Below are 19,916 nucleotides of genomic sequence, written 5' to 3'. Positions count from 1 at the left end.
AATACTGCAAAGCCACAGTGGGCAATGTTGGCACAGAGAAAACCCCGGCACCAGGTTGAGGTGCTGACTCTCAGAACAAAGACTTCTTCATTAAAAACACCAGCACTTGCATTGCCCTACTCATTCCTTTGCTTGCCTCCTGCTCAGCTTTGCTAACCTGCAAGAACAGTCAGGACAACAATTCAGGGAAAGAGGAAGGAGAAAGTAAATGGTTCACATCTAACAGTAGAGACTCCTACCAAAAAAAGAAGTTGATTGAACAGAATAGAAATCTGTTGCTTTGCTGATGGATTATTTTAAAGCCATTCCACAAAATTTAACAGACAGAAGGCAAATCCATTGCCTTCTCAGTGTCCCAATCCCTGCCTGGCTGCATTCTGTGCTGACCCCTTCCCTCCTCTGTTCCCACCAAGTGCTCCAGGGCAGTGCCTGCGTCTCACCATGACTCCAAGCAGCACATAGCACATGGAGACCCTGGTCCCAAGAGGCATTCTCCATATCATCTTAGAGTGAACATGCAAAGCTGCTGCCCTGTGCCTCTGAGCCTCTGTGACTGTTCTGGTAAGGAAAAGTGGAGGTGCTGGGAGGTGCATGTCACACCAGGCGTGCATACACTGCCACAGATAAAGGGTATGAAGGGCCAGCTCAGGAGATGAATAGCGGCTACTGCAGGCCACAACAGAGGAGCACTAACAGAGCCAGCAGGAGGCAGCTTATCCATACTGTGCTTTGGTCTACGCAGGAATATCAGCCTCTCACTTTCATGAGTGCTAAATTCTCACAAAAATGTTTTTTTTTAAACCCACCACAGGCGATTAAGCTGTGATCTAGATTAATTAGCTGCCATATTTCATTTTTAAAATCAGAACTGGCCTGTGCTGACACCGGGGAAACTTATAATATTTTTACTCGTACCTAACCATCTCTGATTTTTCACACTGCCTGGAACTGAACTGCTGCTCTCAGCCTCGCCTACCCACGCCAGGCACCTGCCTGCACCCATCGCTGTAAGCAGTTCTGCTGCACCCGTGGGGAAGGGTGGTGGGCTGGGGGTGGGGGATGAGGGATTTCCTAATGAAAGTGCTGACCCTAGTGTAACCTGCGTGCCCCAAGCAGCATTGCTCCAATGTTGAAGATAAAAGATTGATGAATTGTATAATGTACTTTTATTGCTGTTAATTTTTCTGAGTGCTATTTTTTGGTGTCTCCTGGAGGCTAACTGGCCCCTTTGGCCACAGAATAATATTTACTCCATCCCGGCGGCTGGGCTGCTGAAGGCAAAGGCTGTGTCCTTGCTCCCAAGTGATTAGCAAACGTCAGAAGGCACATCAGGGAAAGGACACGTCTGATAGAGATTTAGCATAAAAACATGCTTCAGCTTCTACCTCTTATTTGCTGTGAAGATCTTTCACTTTGCACCTTCAAATCCCAGCAGAAAGCAAGGGATAAGCAACAACCCTGCTTTAGCAGCATCTCAGACTGGCTTTTCAGAAACTATTTTCTGAGATGCAAGATACTCTCTCCTGCTCGGTCCTACTGTGCTCCTCATTCATTAAAATTATAGCTACTCAAAGTGAATGCTGTTCAACCCACCTCCGCAAAGCACTTTGCAATCTTAATGACAATGTAAATAAAGAAGTGACTCCAAAACCCCAATCCCAAATTTACATCTCCTGATGGAGTCAGAAACTAGACCAGAGGCTTCTTCTTTCTGGGATGAATATGTTCATCCAGCCCCTGACTGCAGTTCACACTCCTGTTATAGCTGTCCTTATGTATTAGCTTTACCAGGGAAGTCCTAACAGCACCCTCAGGCCAAGGAGATGTGAGGAGACTCAATTCAGCAGGAAGCACCTCCCACAGCCAAGATGGAGCTGCACAGATGTCTTTGCTTGCTTTAATACAAATGTGTGTACATGCATCTTGTACACACCTCTTGTGTGTACAAGATGCATGCTTGACCAATAAGATGCAAGGCATAGAGGTGTTGCAGCAAAGCCATTTACACCAAGAAATAGCACATAGGTACCATGCAAGTCTCTGTATGTTCACTGGCATATATAAGTAATTACATGAAATATCAATGCAAAGTATTCCTCAAACACAGTAAAACACCAAACCTTCCTTCCCTGTACATATGTGCTAGAACAAGCACTGCACACACGTAAAGAGCCATCAGAATAGGAACCACAGAGCAATGCCAATGTCACATTAATTTCTCAAGCAGAAGAGATGTTGTCATGTGCTGTTCTCTGCTTTCTCACTGCCACTGAACAGAAAGGATTTCAGATAAACACAGAAGTTGGGCTAAAATGAAATCGTCTCCTGTGCCACACTGCCAAGAGCCAACAAGGAGGCAATGGCTATCCTGTAATCCCACAACAGCACAGAGGCTTGAAGCCATATTAAAAGCCAGCAACAGCCTATGGAACAGGTCAGATGATCTTTAAAGTCAGTTGGTGATTCCCAGTTTCCCCCTTTTCCAGCTCACTAATTGTGAGCTTTTTCTCCCTGCTTTTTCTTTCAGAGATATTCTGTAATATTTCTATCACAATAAGAAAGGTCAGCAGAGCTTTTCCTTCTTCCATGTCAAGCCAGTGGTGCTCTTGCTCACTCTGACCACCATGCGGGTCTCCACTCCCATCCCAACCCTCAATGATGTGTCATTCCTGCCTTCTCCGCTCCCTTGGAGCTGAAGTGTCATGCAGGCCTCCTACCAGCTGCTAATGTGCATCTTCCTTCTCTAGTTGCAGGGATGCTAAACGCACCGTAATAAATCTCCTGATCCCAAGGGAACAGTTCTCTTTCCTCAGGCCCCATGACATTACACACAGCAGCTCTTTCCAATGTCAAAAGCTCCATTTCAGAGATCTTCTGCCTCTGGAATATCCTGCTTCCCTAGGTCTCATCATCTCTCTTCAGCGCAATTTGCTCCCAACACAACCTTGCTTTCAAATGCATCACAAGGGTTGCAGGAGGCAAGCTGTGCTTTCAGTCAGTGATGAGATGACGCTATAGGTCTGTCAGGTGGAAGAGACTTGTGTGCGACCATGGGCAAGCTTTATATATGTGCCTCTTCATCACCTCACAGTGATGTTCCTGACACTTTCTCCTTGGAACAGAGAGACAAAACAAGACAGTCCTCAGACTTGAAGGAAAACCCATTTCCAGTCCAGTGGCCAAGCACTGCATACTGGATTAAAAAGCTGTGAGAGAAACAAAGCAGCAGTTTTGCAAAGTGTGAGCCTAATTTTTAGGCAAACCCTTATTCAATTTTAGGAACAGAAATATATGTGTGTGTTAGCAAAACCCTTCTTCCTCCTCTGTGATCTCCCCCTAAAGCTGTTGTATAAAATTCCAAATTTCCAGAGGAAGAAATGGCTGTGCATTTTCAGTGTGCTTTCTTTAAGTTAAAGGAGAAAAGTGGCAAGTAATAGATTTTTCCTACTATGCTGCAGACAGAAACCTTAGTCACACAGCAAGACACAGCCTTGGTGACCAGACGGCTGTCCTCTGCTTTTCAGTCACCATCGCTCTGTCACAGTGTGATCTCAAGCTCCATGACCCACGTTTTGCCATGGCTTGTCTTTCCTTCAGCTCATCATCTCTCGTCTAACACAGCTCCAACAGTGTCCAGCGGAAGGATACTGCTTACCATCCAAAATGCTCAAGACCATCCTGAACCATCAACCCTCCTTCAGATCTCCTGTCCAGAGCAGGAGATTGTTACCTGGCATTGCTTTTTGCATTCCCTTGCAACACCAGAGGTTTCAAGATGCTACAGAACCAGGTGGTTCTAACCTTAAATTTCCTACCCACAGGGTAATATCAGTGAGGCTTTGCTTAGGGCACAGTTTGGTTACATTTGCCTTCCACCTTGTCTTGATTTTATCTACTGCTATAAAGACATAATTGCTGCTCAGCTTGATGGCATTATATACCTTTTAATGAGTTTGAAACCAGAGTCAGGTCTATTCTTTCCAGCTGTCTTGTTCTAGTCTTCTTTCTCCTTTGCACAGGCCTCCTCCTTCCATGGGTTTCATCCTCATAAATTTGGCAAAGGACATTTTCATCCACAGCTCTCTGGAATTCCCCACGTGCTGGACTGCTTCTTTAGAGTCCTTCTTTACTCATCTCTGCTGTGTTTTTATCCTGATAATATTCTTTGCAACTTCAGCAAGTTCACACTTCACCTCCTCTCACACCTCATTTGGCATTTTGTCCTCTGTGCATTTTAGCAATGCATCAAACTGCTCCCCAATTACCACTATGTAGCCCTCTCCAACATACTCCAAATTATTCCCAAAGGGCTGAAAGAATCACTTCATGGATTAGAAGCACAAATCCTGAACTCTAAAAGAAGCAGCCAGTGATCTGAGTCAGTAACAGCACCTGGTAGAGTTTTATAGAAGGAAAACAACTAGTTTCTGCCCTTCCCATACAGCAAGAGCTTTAGAGCTTTAATCCTTTTTTTTTTTTTTTTTTTTCTTCTTCCATAAGATCTCTTATAACAGTCCCAGGTATATCTTCCTCTACTGTGATGTTGAGCTGAATAACCTAATGTTAATATTGTGCCAGATTTACATTGGTGTATCCCATCTGATTTTGGCAATTACTCATCATTTACACAAGTATAAATGACAGCAGATTCAGATCCAAAGCACCTTAGAAAACAATTTTAAAAAGTTCCCAAACACAGCTCAAAGCTTGTAGATGGCTTCTTCGTCTTGCAGCTTCTGCTTGTCTAGTTTCCCATATAAACTTTTATCACCAGTCTCTTCCTTCAACAACAGTGACAGCATTTCATGGTTGTTAGTTGCTTTCAGAAGATGAAGTAACCTATTATAAATTACCTATTGCTGGGAGTGAAACAAAACCTGTTAGCACAGTAGTCGTTCCTAGAAGCCAGCAAGTACCGACTACATTATTACAGGCAGAAGGTTTTCAGTCACAGTTGGAATCATTTTAATATGACCTCCTCCTCAAAGATTTTTCTCTATGACTGTTAAAGGTTTTTCTGTGATTCAGTAGTCCATATCATGAAAAGTGTCAAGTCTTTACCCTAACTCTAACATTGATGAGGTCCTAAAGATACAGTGAGACCATTCATATTAGATGCCATTCTCCCAGAAAAAACTAGACGCACTGAGGATTAAGGACAGGGATCAGACTAATGGCAACCCCAAAATGAATGCATTGTTTCCTGTTAAATCTGTAGTTAACAAGGCAAAGGAGTAACACTGAACAACAATTAAGAAAGAAGAACCCTGATAAACCTGCTATTGATTAAAAAAAAAAGATAAAGATGATATTTAAAACAAATACTACTACATATTCATCATATCACAGTGTGGACAAGATATACTCTAGACTAGATGAGAAATTACCTAAAAAAATTCTTGCATCTTTGCTCTCCTTTAGAGGTTGATGAGCTGGTTAGGAATTGCAAGCCAACATATCTTGCATTCTTAATGCAGGCTGCAAGAGCCCAGCAACTCAGATCCCAAGGTCCCAGTTCTACTCCCAGCTGTCAATCTCCTGCAAAAGTGACATCAAAATACACTTCCAGGGAACCAGGAAGGGGATACTTCTCTTCTGCATAGGTTTAACCTAAATGTACCAAAAGTTTCTAGGTGTTACTATATTAGGAAAAGACTGACAACTGGATAGAGTTTTAAGACCCCAAAAAGTGGTTGGGTAGACTCAAGTATGAGGAGAAAGCAAGAGACTGCTTCATTTAGGAAACAGTTTGCAAATATATGAAAAGAGTACTCAAAGATAGCAACATATTTCTCAATGTCAGTTAGAAGGATATCTAGGAAGACCGGATGAAGCTAGGATGGGAAACACTAAGGTTTCTCTTTTGTAATCAAGTTTCTTCACAATGAGATCTCCAGGGACCATAGAATAACACCTTAGGGGATGTGCTGACAGGCTCCACATTTGTGACATTATACCCACAAGCTGGTGAAGTGTGTTTGCAGAGCATGACCCCTCAGAGATGACAGAAAGTCTCTCTGGAGACTCCATGAGGTCCACAAACCTGGAAACCTCTCTTAACACGGCAATGAGAGCACTGCCAAGGTGAGCAGGAGAAACACACATTTTCTTTTTAGAGGACAAAGTAATTTGGATGGTTCCTGGGAGCAGTTCTGTGACAAGAAAGGTGTGATGGCAGATCCCAGGGCAGCCCTGTAGCCCCTTGCACAGCAGCGCATGCCCAGCGCGCTGTGGACAGAGCCCTGCAGCTGGCTGCTGAGCTCTTGGAGCTCCTACCCGTGCTGGCACTGGAGCAATGGACAGGTGGAGGCACAGGCACCTGCTAGTTCCCCACTGAGGGTGGAAAAACTATTCTCCTTGCAAAAATAGGGCACTTCTACCTAGGGTCCCTTAATTACAGCCCAAATCTAACAGTCAGTAACCTGTAGATTGAATATCGCCATCTCTAACATCCCAAACGCCCTGCATTTGCAAGCTTTCCCACCGTGACAGCTGAAAGCCAGAGATGCTGCCGCTCTTACAAAAGGAGAATTTGTCGCTCAAGATGCTTTTCCCAGCAAGACTCTGTAGTCATGAGAAGCTCTTATGGAGCAGATATTTGAAAGGACTCATCCATTCCTTCTCTTGCCCATGGAAGCGATTGTATTTCCCTCCTTCCTTCAGATCTGCACCTAATTGCAGTGAATGGCTGATGGGTGCCAAAGGGCAAGCTCCTTCATACACCCCACGTCAGGCTCAGGCAGTGTCCCTGGAAGAAGCCACCCCAGCCCATAGGCTTCCCTTAAACTCTAGCTTTAGCTCTGAAACCTTTTTTTAAAAAAATGAGATATCCATACCTCTGCTTCTCCCCATTTCCCGAAGCAAATTAGCAAGCTGCATCTCCTGTCTGCTTCTCTCCCTCTCCAGTGTTACACAGGAGAACTCTATAGGGACAGGCGCACGTTTTGCAACCCAAAATCTGGGCGCAGCTCCTTCCTCTATCTCACCCAGGACAATGTGCTTTTTCTGTGCCCATCTTCTATAGTTTAAGTGCTCTGAGTCCAGGACAGCCTCATGTCTGTACAGGCCTAATACCACAGAATGGTCAGCTACATGCCAAAAGCATGCTGACACTCACTGAACTTCAGTGCCAAAGTCACATTGCCTTCCTTGAAAATCCCAGCCGCAATAAGTTATCATGAACCATTCTTTTACAGCATGTATTTACAGGGTCTCTTTTCAATCAACACACTTCTGAATCAAATACATTATCTCCTAAGAGGGAGTCAAGAACTTATAATAGACACCAACCGCCCAACCTCTTTTAATCCATCCAATATTAGACTCGCTAGTCATCAGGATAACAATCCTATTTGCAAATCAGCTACCTTTATCAGATAACCAGCGGGACCTAGTATATCTATTAGTCCAACAACGTCAGCACCGCGATATATAACTGCTTCTGTACAAAAACCTTTCTTATAATCCTTCTTAAACTCAACAAGACTGATTGGTTTTTATTATTCATGAATTAATTTTTAACTCTTGGTCCAACAGGGGAATTGAATTTATAACATTTTGCAGAGATTGAGGCAAAGAAATTCTATGCTGAGAAAGCAGACCAGCCAAAGCAGTTATTTTTTTCTTCTTTCAACCAACAATTAAAGGGGTGAGGGGTGGGAGCTGCATCTGTTTTTTTCCCTAAACACCTTAGGTCTAAATTCTAAGGAAAATGAATGTATTAAAATGTATATAAATAACACATCACTGTACTGAGAGTTTTTGCTTTTTTGTTTCATAAATGTTATGAAATGGTTGTAGAATTAATTTTGTTCGTACTTTTAAAAGAAGTCCATGTTAGAATAAGAACTTAAGTGAGGAAATTTCTATAGAGATGGTCTGTATTAGGAGAGAAGTAGTGATCACTGGTTAGGGCTTATATTTCCTTCTGCAATGACATTCTCCTAAACTGTAATTGCTATAAGAAAAGCAACTATTCTGTTTCAAATGAAAACAAATTTCTAAAATCACAGAAAGAGAATGATCAGAAATACTGTAAGTGTTGAAATAAAAAGCCAAAGCATCCCACCATCAAATAACTTTTTAAGCAAGGGATTCCATAAGGGGAAGCACACTATATTTTGTGCCTTCCAAAAAAAAAAAAAAAAAAAGTCACATTTAAGAACAAAAAGAAAAGGAAGTAAAAAAAAAAATTCCTCCAGTAACCAAAGATTAAACCAAAAGAAAAAGTAAATTCCAAACTATTGACTTTTCTCACAGCACCTTGAGCCCAGCTTTTACCCGAGAATATCTTAGCTGGCTCTAAGTTTTGCATGCCAGTTTTTTAAATTCCTCTCTGGCATTTTATTTAAAGAAAATCTCTGCTTCTCTTTACAATCACATAATCTGTTGTGAGTGATCTATAAATAGAACATCTAATTACAGTTATTCAGTAGCACCTAACCATGTGTATCTACTAAATATATCCATTTTAACAGAAAATACTGAACATTTTTTCAAGCATAAATGTTATGCACAGTATATTTGGACAGCATTCGGCTATCTACATTTATAGAACACCTTCTATGCAATAATATCCAAAAATTTACAAACATTAATTAACAGAACCTTAAAACAACCTTGTGATGAAGACAGGCATATCCATACTTATTTTTTTATACATTTATGCACACAGCAGTACATAACCACATGAAAGAAGTCTTGCATGTGTGTAGAGAGACTTTTTAGGGGTAATTGTGCAAGTAAATTAGTACATGTACACAACAGAGAATTAAAGTGTGGTTACATACAAAATTATATGCATCTCATGTATGTGTGTTTTCTCTTAATTTATAGTACATGCACATGTATTTAAAAATAAGTATGAACATACATATTCCGAAACACTTATGTTCATGCATTTATAAATCTCTGTATGTAAGAAAACACTTTCTCTCATTCTCTGACTCATTCTAGTCCTCTACAGTGTGCTTGGTGCTACTACGCAACTTGCATCAATTATTCTGAGGGAGACGCGTCTGGCATCATCTATGTAAAGTAATACATACGGACACATCAATACACTTAACCATCATTTTCAAAAGGTCACATTTGCTACAATCTATTATGGCAAAAAGGACCCAGGAGAAGAAAAGTTAACATCCTTCCAGAAGCCTGAGCACTGAAATACAAGTCCCCATGCCGGGATTATTTTGGCTTGGAAAGCGAGTCTTGGTTGTGCCCGACAGCTGTGCCCCCTCCCTGCCCCAGCCCCTGGCTGAACCGCATTGCAGGCTGCACACCACCGCTTGGGAGTCGCTGCTTCACACTGCTCGGTGTATGAGCCCGGACCTAGGCAGGCACCTCCGCACTTCAGATGAATCGGATAACAAAAACTATCTCCTAAAGAGTGTCAGGCAATAGGTACCAAGGTTTTCAGTTTCACAGGGGATGGTTTTCAGTCTCTCCATGTATCATTATCCCCTCAGTCTCCAAAAATGACCCCAAAAAACCCAATCAGCAGAAATATAAAAACTACGAAGAAGCTGAATTAAACAACTGTGAGAGGTGAAGAGAAGAAACATCCCACATGTTTGAAAAAGAGCTGGAGAAGGACTGAATTCGTGTGTTCTAAAGAAATTAAATCATTCTTCCTCCTCTACAGCACTTTCTGAACTGTTAAAACTGGACAGCATTTGCATGCCATACATGGTCTAGAAACAAAGAAAAATGAAACACATAGCAACTCTTCAAAATTGTTGTGTAAATCAAGGATTGTTTTAAAATATAAAAAGCAAAATATGGAGAAAATATATATTTCGAAAATATACATAAGCTAATTCTGGTTATGTGCAACAACAACAACAAAAATTTCTAAACCAAGTCCCTGAAACCAGTAGTACCCTATATTTTCCATTGGTATGTTCCCAGATCTGTGAAAATCTCATCCAGGTAAGCATAATTTCTTAAATCAGGAAACAAAATAGTATTGTTGAGAATGAGAAACTTGTCAGATTGACTGAATAAAAAGAAAAACCACACAGAAGGATTTATAAAAATAAAATTAGTCAGAGTATAATTCTTTAGTTCCCTTATTTTGAGATGTTTAATTTTTAAATATACAAAATCGTGTAAATCTCAGTGAAAAATCTGGTCTGTAATTGTTCTTGTCAGCATATTTAAAAAAAAAAAGTACTAGCAGCAACTGATGGAAAATCATATTTCCGTCTTATTTTCACACAGGTGTTTGCAGAGAAAGAAAAAACTCATGTTTTTAAAATGATCATCTCCATATGCAAAATCATAACAGGAGAATTGAACATTTTTTTTAAGGCTGTTCTTTTGACCTTTCTCTTGAGTAAAAGGACAGCGAGACAATACACTCACCAGCATTGTTCACAGTGATGGCTCCATCACCGGAGATTGAGGGCCATTATTACTAAAGGGAACTTTAAAGTGCCAGGAGAAAAAGGGGAAAAATTAGAAAACAGCACCTCTAAATATGCCGTATGTACAAAAAGCTTTTCAGAACAGCAGACACTCAGCAACAAGAAATATTCTTGTAAAAACAGCTGCAATAAAACATAGACAATCAATTCAAAACAAAAGGTGCTTTGATGAGAAATTGTCTTGTTACGCAGGGCACTCCAAGCTGGAGGTCCCAGACACACTTCCATCTCCCCCATCATAGGCTTTTCTAATTTAGGAAAAATATCTGACCCTTAAAATACATGGTAATTCCAACCTAATTTTTAGGAATGGAAAAGGAAAGTCTAGACTCAAGGAAGGGCTTCTCAACCGAGGCTCTTGCCCTACCTAAGAACAAACTAGAATAGGCTTCGTTTTTCTTCCAAGCTTTCAACAGGATGCAGTGTCTGTGAGATGTCCTTACAGCTACAACAAAATCATATGAAAAAGGCCACCCCTCTCTACATTTAATTTATTTCCTTTCACATTCACAAAAACACAGGAATAAATAAGACTCCCTCCAAAACAAGAACAGTTCTGTCATGAATTTTACCGCAACCTAAGTCCTATATGAAAACGAAAAAGAAAAGAAATGAGAAGATATTTGCATGAAAATGCAAAGAAGCCCTCTTTTCCTCATATACACACATAAGTTTGTGACTTCTTTAAGAACAGATTCTGGCCGTGTTGTTCGCTGCACCCTTATGGTCAGGAATATTCTTTGTAAGATGACAAAGTCAGCTTACGGGTGCCTGGACTGAGATTTGCTGGCATCCCACAAAACGGAACGGGATTTCTTATGCATTTTTTTCCTCCCCCATTTAGAAAGGGAGTGCAAGAAAATTCCAGCTCAGCAGGGACACAGAGCTATCGCAGGTTGTGTGATAACAGCTTGCCACCTGCTTTTCGCAAGTTGTCTTTGCGAAGTGCAAGGGGCACTGAATAGTAACGTTGCCTGTGGTGATAGGAATGCACTGAACAGCTCAGTATGCAAAAGCACTTACTGGTACACAGTGCTCTTCACAAAGGGCATTGCAGAATGCTTTCCAGGCTGTGTCAAAAGTGCTAGGAGAGGAAATATTGGTGTGTGTGTCACAGGGGGAACGTAAGCACTTGCCATCACAACAAAAGAAGGTACAAGCAAATACAGGTACAATGCTGCTCATAGCAAAAAAACTTACAAAACAGAAAACTTAGCAGCAGTCAGACTAAAAGGCGCATTTCTTTGCAAGAGCAGCAAGGGTTAACTGCAGCACACAAGCGTCCATCCAGTCAAGATAGGGTCAAATGATGTGCAGTGAAAGTTTCAAGTCCTCAATCCCCCAGAGCTTGTTTGCTAATTACATTTGCAATTACAAACATGACAAATATATTATTATACAGTGCATTCCACCTTGAGCAGGCATGCTTCTCCTCATGGACAGTCACCGCCAGCAGCCAGACTCTCAAGCACTGGAAGAATCAAAGTACACTGTGCTCCAGCTGCAAGGATCATTTTGTGGGCATCTTTAGTGCTCTGGAGAGGTAGGGTACAGTTTTAGAGAGGCAGCATAGCAAGGATGGAAACAAAGTCAGAGAATAAGTTACTACAACTTAATTTCTAAGAAGTATAATTCCCCAGGTCAATAGCTACTACCAATAAATAATACTAAATTATGTTCTGTTCCTGATGGCAGATCACAAAGCACTTTGCACATTCAAGCTACATAGATGCAATTACATTCACAACTTAAATGCAGCCCATACTAGGGAGACAGAAAGAAATCAAGATTTTTCTATTTTCGGCAAGGTCACCATAGCTGAGTACTGCTAATATCTTCTTTATTAAGTCCCGTCCCAAACAAATAAACAATCGTCCGATTTGTAGTTTTCTGTGGACACCTCCGCTTCTTTTTTTTTTTTTTTTTCTCCCCCAGTTTCTATAGCAGCATTACCTAGGAACCTCACTGCTGAGTACTGGACAAATGCTAAATTTACTTGCTCACACTGCACAAACTAAAAAATCTATTGTGTTCCCTAGCTGTAAAGGTATCGTCAATAGCTCCACGGAGTAAAGAATAGGTCTTACTGGGAAGAATTTCCCAGTCTCCACAATCTGTAGTGGAATTGTTGACTTGCAACAGTAGCTGCTGATGTGACCCTCCGCTTCTAAACTGAGGAGCACAAATTAGAAAAAGTAGAATTTGGGGAAAGGAGTTTGGCTTTTCTACCCAAGCCTTGCCACTATCTTCTTCTACATTTACTCTTTCTTCCCCCAGTTAAATACAACTCAGATGTTTTACACCCTTTGGAGAAATTCTACCACGCTCCCGATAGAACCTATAAAGTTCACCTATTCTCACATTTAAGCCTTTTCCCTTCTCCCTTCTTCCATTTCCTAAGAGAGATTGTATCCTCTTAGCTCTGGAATATTTGGGAGAGAGACTCACTGATACAACACGCACAACTTCTTACTGAACTAAAATTACCTGAAGAGCACAGGTTATTTCAAACAATGTTAATTCTGAGCAGTAGCAACACAACAGAAACAGGGCTGGGGAACAACAGCAAAAGGGCACGGAGGACAGAGCAGCATTCTCTTGGAGAGGAAGGAAACAGGATGTGAAATCTCTGTCACAGCAACTTTCTCTGATGCAATCTCTCCAAAGTCTTTTCCCTCTCAGGCTAAATGCAATATTTATTGATTACTTCAAATCGATAAAATGAAAAAAATCCTATTTTTTTTAATATATTGATCTTTCCATATTTCTCAATAATTCATAATGATTAGACCATTTTTACTTTTACAAGTGGAATTTGGAAGAGGAGAAGTTAATACAAATACTGTAAGGGTACCAATTTCCTCTCCAGTGTGGTGCTCAGTGAGCTTCGTGTAGCAGGAGCCCATCCTATGATGGGAACCTACTTAAAAACCCAGCAACTAAGCCATTTCCCTTATAAAGTTTTTTCAATTTATTCTGTCAATAAAACAAACAGCTCCCACCCTATTCTCCCCAAATAACGATTCGTCCCTATCCCAGACTTTCAGAGATACTCAGCGCAGACAGTTGCATTCAGCTTCTCTGACTCAGATTTCCTCCCATTCATGGAGTATGGAGATTTCCAGGAACCTCTAAAATCAAGTCACATTTCCTCAGTCTGTGCATTAGAGTCAGTGGCAACAGCTTTGTTAATTCTTTGTTAATTTGCGTGATCTGGAATTTGCTCTTTCATTGACTTAGAATTCCAGTGTCGCACCTTTATATCTCTCTATCGTTAAATATAACATTTTTTCCTTTCTAACCATTTCCTTCTGTTTATAAAATAATTTTCATTTTTATCAGATCAATGACTCGTGTCTTTCTTATACATCAGAGGAAACAGCGTAAGAGACATAGCATCTGGCAAGGTGCCCTTATTTGCCAATGATTTTTTATTTTCCCTTCATTATGGTTACTTGGTCAGTTTCTGTCTGTCATGTAGAAATTAATTAGAAACAGCAATGGCAATTTTGTAGTCCTATCAACATTTCTAGTAGCAACTATAACTAGGCAGAAAAAATTTCCCTGGGACATGGAAGTTAATACTGAGAAGTAGAAATGCTGTATTTCACTCTCCTATGAAACAGCCTTAGGTTTACATACAAAAGATACACAACACATATTCAGTATGGCTATATATATATGTGTATGTGTGTGCGTGCATGTGTGTGTATACCTGTACACAAATATTTATATATGCACATGTGTTTGTGTGTGAATATAATCACATATTTTATATATCAGAGTGTACATTCCTGGTGTCTGTACACACATTCACTTTCCGCTGTACTGCAGACAGACGTTGTCAATATGGTGCAACTAATGTATTCACTCCATATGCCCTGACCTGAAAGAAAAACTGCAGGTACAAATCATTTTCTTTGTGAGTTTCCCAATTCAAACTCATACAAAAGGTTCTTGCATGGACCTGCTTCACCTGTGCCAGGAATAATTTTCCCAAAGACCAGTACTAAACATAAGTGGTCACTGAAGAGAGGATTCCTACACATGAAACCAAATATATACACACGTGCAGAGGGTGGAAATTAGGAACAAGTGTTTTCTTCCCCTCACCGCAAGATCCTGCATGGAGGGAAACAACATGATCCACTGCCCAGAACTTCCTCCTGTTCCCAGCGTACTTGTTCAGATCACCACACACAGGCAAAAGGAAAGGGAACTTTCGCTACTTGAGGAAGACAAATCCCCAACCTAAAGAGTGGGACTGGGGCAATGAATTCCTTCATCAGACCCTTCTTGGGTTTGAGTGTTACAAAAATTAGTCTCCTTAAACTCCAAGGTGAAAGGAGTCACCTCCTCTCTCCTCTACCTTGTTTGTTCTCTCTCTCTTTCTCTCGCTCTCTCTCAATAATTGCTAGGTGAAATACAGTTTCCAAGTAACTGTATGGATCACATATTGAGTGACCACATCCACTTCTCTTTCCATATTCTAGTCTTTCTCCCTATAGCTCAACAGTTACCTAACAATAAGAGGCAGTTTGCAATATTTTAAAAATGACTCTTAATTTAAGGTTTAAGTTGACAAAAAATGCTGCTAACATAATTAAAAGCAAGAGTTAAAAAAAAAAAATAAGGAAAAATAACTATCAAAATCTTTTCACTAGCTAGCAGCCAGAAGAGTAAGTCAGTACAATTAGGGTGATATGTTTACATAACTAGATAAAAATACAGGCACAAATACAATGCCTATATTTATATGTTCATAGTACATTTGTGTTACAGCGGGAGGAAAAATGGCTAAAGCAATACATAAAGCATATAAAGTGACCAACTTTTATCCTCAGCTACAGGAATGCAATCTCAAATCTAATCTTAACAAAACTAGAATGTAAATCAAAGCAGTATCTGACCCATTGCATTTACCCATTACCTTTAAATATACTGTATTTTTTAAGGCTTCTCACATTTTTTCCTTCTCTCAGTAACTTTTTCCAGACTTAGCCATACTTTCTTGCATCATCATTGTACTCTTTTAATAAAGAAAAAATAGAGTTTGAGGTATTTCAAATGATATTCTTGGTCTCTCTTCCCCAATCTCCACAATTTTAAAAAGAAGGTTAGTTGCCGCAAAGAGCTAGGCAAAGCACTTTGCTATACAGAGAGCACTCCAGCAGCTTCTCATCTCAAAAACCTGTGTTCTCCGTCCACTGTAAAGCCATAGGGGCTCCGTGGCACTTCCCCCAGGGCCACCTTCATCTGTCTAATCAGCGGCCAAAGTGTTGCAAATAGGGGTAAGGCGCTCTTCACATTGTTGGGAGCTGTCTAAGAGACCAAGAAAAAGTAAAACAGGTGAACGGCAATCCAGCATGAATATTATTTTGTACTATTTTCACATTATTCGCCTTCTTTTCCTCAATATCAAAAGTACAACAAATGAAAGGAAAAAGTTAAGAGAAAATATAGTACGTGGTTATGATCTAGCTTTTGGTTGTGGTGTTTTGTTCTTTTTCTTTTAATGAAGGTAAACACACTTTCTATTTTTGACTTAATATTAAAAGACTCCCAACGGCATACAGAATACATTTCCCTTAAGAAGCTGTTTGTTTATTTTTAATTCAAAATGGAGCAGCCACAAGTGAAGCACCAGTGGGGAAAAGAAAATCACATGGGTTAGATTATTAATTTCTATTATCAATACTAAGTCTCATTTTAATGAAAATGCTGGAAGCAGGGGATTAAAGGAGGGAGAAATGAATGTAAGGACAGACGGAGTATCAGGAAACAGAAAGACAGATAAAAGAGATGTAATGAGAGACGAGGGGTAAGCAGCATTGTGGGGGGGGGGGTTGTTTGTTTTTAATTGTTTTAATTCTATTAACTACAATGTGTTCTTAAAAGAAAAACAATGAAACAGGCAAAGTGACTTAACTCCTGTCTCTGATGACACCACAGAACCCTTGTAGGTGACACACGGATTAACATGCAAACACACAAAAGGGGACTCAGCTCAGGGAGAGATTTATCAGCAGAAACCCATTTGAAAATGAATTGCTACAGTCAGCTGGATGTGCAACTGAGAAAATTTTGCCTCGTTTCCTAACTTCCCCCAAAAGTTCAAACCTAACTTAATGCGCTGAAGTGATTTTAAACACAGCATTCCCAGGCACAGCCCATTTGAAAATACAAAGGGACAGAACAGTAGCAGGTGCTGAAGTACCTGCCATCGGTCCGGCTCGGGATGTCTGCTCGCTAGCCCTCCAACTCACTCCACTCCTTCCCCGGACAGGCCACACAAATAGTAAGCCGTGGGAAACTGAATTTCCACACAGGATTTCAGGTGAAAATCTGACTTTTCTTGTAAAAAGCACTGCTTTAATAGATCTACTTTATGTAATTTTATATGCACCTCTCGTTATAGCCACCCAGTAATTCATGTAATAAAAATCCTAGGATAAACGGAAAGTAAAACTATGCAGAAAGGACTGCCAGTGCTCAGCCCTAGCAGCTCGCTCCCAGGAGCTGGAGGATCAGAGCGAGAAGTTACAGGGAAAGAAACAGACGGACAAACCGACCCCCGAGCCCTTCCCGCCGACTCTGCCGCACCTGCCCCGCACGGAGGTGCGCGTCCCCTCTGCCCGCAGCGCCGCTCCTCCTGCGCGGGCAGCCGCTGTGCGGCGGCCGGCCCCGGCGAGGGCGGAGGCGCCCCGGCCGCCCCCGCAGCGCGGCGCGGCGCGGCGCCCGGTCCCAGCCCGCCCGCCCCGGCGTGGCGCGGCCCGTCCCGGCGCGGGGCACTCACTGGTTGTGGTAGCCGAGCGGGTCGGAGATGCACAGCTCGGAAATGTCCATCAGTCCAGTTTGAGCATTCCCGGGTGGAGGAGGAAAAATAAGAAAAGAAAGAAAGAAGGAAAGGAAAGGGGGAAAAAAAACAAACACACACACACACATACACCAAAACAACTAAACTGCACTGGGCGGCGAGGGCAGGGAGCCCCGGCAGGGGAGCCGGCCCGGGTCCGGCAGCGGCACGGTGCGGCGGCGGGGGAGAGGAGGCAGGTAGGGCGGGCAGGCGGCAGCGGCGCTGCCGCTCCGCACCCGCGCCCGCTCCCGCGTGCGGACACACTGGCGCCGGCGGAGGGAGGCGGGCAGCGCGCAGGACACGGCCACGGGGGATTTCGCCGCCCCGAGCCCCGCTGTAGCTTTAACGCCGGGAGACGGATGAAGACGGCAGCGCGGCTATTGGCTCCCTCGCGGGGGCCGGGCTTGGAGCGCGGCTGGGGGAGGCACGGCCGGGGGGGCCGCCGGACCGGCCCCGGCCCCGGCCCCGGCCCCGGCGCACCGCCCGCCGCCGGCAGCGCGCCCGCCGCGCCGCGGCTCTGTCCCGCTCCCGCGGGGCTCCGGTCGGGCGGCGAGCGGCCGCCGCGGCGCGGGGCTTCCCCGGGCCGGGGCGGCAGCTGGGGCCGCGCTGCCGCCGTCCCCCGGCGGCGCCGTGCTGGCCGCAAGCCGGGCTGGCCCCGGCACCACGGCTAACACGAAATCGCTGCTCCCACACGGCCCTGGCGTGGAAATTACTGCAACGGCGGCAGGCGCTTCCCTTCCCTCTTACCCACCAGTCTGCCTCTCGTGGGCACTGGCTCTGGAGTTTAGGGTTAAGCAAGACCCGGGACCTAGAGGTGAAGTACTGTTGCATCTGCTCGCCAACCTACACAGCCACTCCGGCGTGCCTCCGCACAGACGGCAGTCGACACGCACAGTACACCGCAGCGGTGTGCCAGTTTGTGCATGCATGTCTCAGGCACTGTTACACACAAACGCATGGCTCTACACATAAGCACAGGTAAATGCACTGACAAATTTTTGTGCACGTGCACACATGCACAGACCGACCTCTCACACTGACACAGCCTAATTGCTGCACTCAGGCATCTGCTTTCCATACATACAAAAACTCTTTAATACACGTACACAGAATAGTGCCTGAGTGCGATTTCAAAGCAGCGTGATTCAGATGCAACTTCAGTGCAGCTTATTAAACCACAATGGAATAAATTCTGGCGTATGAGATCAGAATCAGACATTCAGGATAACAGCGTATATTCCCAGGCACACAAACCATGGATATAGACCCTCCAAAATGCTCACAGACATAAAAGCTGGCATACACAACTGTCCTCATGAAAGAGACATTTTCAAAGCTCTGCATAGGTATTGGCTGCCATTAGAGTCAGTGGGTTTTCACAATTCCCGTACACATTTTCACACACACAATTTCACTGCATATTTAAGGCAATGTACCAATGCCTATTTGAATGTCCCTCTTTATGCAAGTACATAAGACTTTCAGACACATGCCCAGCATAGGCAGTCTTGCACTGAAAACCTGACTCAAAGAGGTGTCTACAGGGTCTATTTGTCCATTGCTACCCTTCACATTCCAAACTGCACTCATGCAAATCTCGCTTTTACCTTGCTTATGCTTCTCCTTTGTATTTGTGCACCAGACATCTAAATGTATCAAAATACCCTTAACAGATAATCAAGAAATAGAGATCTCTTTAAAAGGAAAGTACACACAAACACATGTGAAGAACACTAATGTTGTTGTCCTGTGTCAGGCCAACAAAAAGAAAAAAGTAGGAGCTAAGAGGGCATTCCTTAATATAAAATGTAGCATCTCATTTGAGTCCATAACTGAGGCAAGAGTGTAATATAGCAGAAGAAGCAAAGGGCACACTACAGCTTTTCAGATGAGGGAGCCTATATACAAGCATAGCAGAAAATGCAGTGTGATTCAGCTTGATATAAACATGGCAATAAGCACTGGCTAAATTAGGCTAAAACTGCTCATACAATCAATATTTGTAGGAATTTGAAGGAGAGAATGTTCAAAAAAAGGGGGAGAAAAAAAGGAGGAATGGCCAAATTCGCCACCAATGTAAATCATCCTTGCTTCTATCTATCTATTGGTGCAACTTTCTCACTGTGTTACCTACCAGAGATCTTAGCCAGTATGGAAAATACAACAAAAATGCCACATGAACTAATGGTCTGTCATCCCCCCTCCCCCCCCAGCTTGTGCCTAGCTGTGCAGGGACAAGCTGTGTGATTCTGATCTACCATCCTTAAGACAGGACAAGGTAAGAATGTCAAAACAGTGACACAAACTGGAAGAGGTCTATATGGTGAAACATACATATGAAGAAGTATCAGAAAACAGATACTTAATTTGGAAAAGAGGAGACAGAGAGAGGACTCAACTACAGCTTTAAGAGCACAGCAGAATCCGATTACCTGAATGCTGCAGGTGATGCAAAATTCAGATTATACATCTTTCTGAGAAGCAGAATTAATACAAACAGAAATTAAAATGCACGTGTACCTTTGTATGCTTAAGCGACACATCAGCCCAGTGGAAACCTCTAAGATGCTCTAAATGTTAAAGAGGCAGAAGACTAGGGCCTGAGAGCAGCATTAGTAGGGCCAAAACAGCAA

The 19,916-nt window shown here is 42.6% G+C and overlaps 1 protein-coding gene across 1 annotated transcript in view; it reads right to left on the bottom strand.

Annotated features, from left to right (window-relative positions):
* The window catches only part of ESRRB (estrogen related receptor beta), an 81,938-nt gene extending 64,665 nt beyond the window's left edge, over positions 1 to 17,273 (bottom strand). The window contains exon 1 of the mRNA XM_067296852.1: positions 17,224 to 17,273. Within this exon, the coding sequence (XP_067152953.1) occupies positions 17,224 to 17,273 (50 nt within the window). The remainder of the gene's footprint in view (positions 1 to 17,223) is intronic.
* Between the last annotated feature and the right edge of the window lie 2,643 nt (positions 17,274 to 19,916).

This window comes from Apteryx mantelli, chromosome 4 (genome assembly GCF_036417845.1).
Source record: "Apteryx mantelli isolate bAptMan1 chromosome 4, bAptMan1.hap1, whole genome shotgun sequence".
In the NCBI taxonomy this organism is placed as follows: domain Eukaryota; kingdom Metazoa; phylum Chordata; class Aves; order Apterygiformes; family Apterygidae; genus Apteryx; species Apteryx mantelli.
Note: the sequence above shows the minus strand (reverse complement) of the source record. Positions and strands in the feature narration are given on the sequence as shown.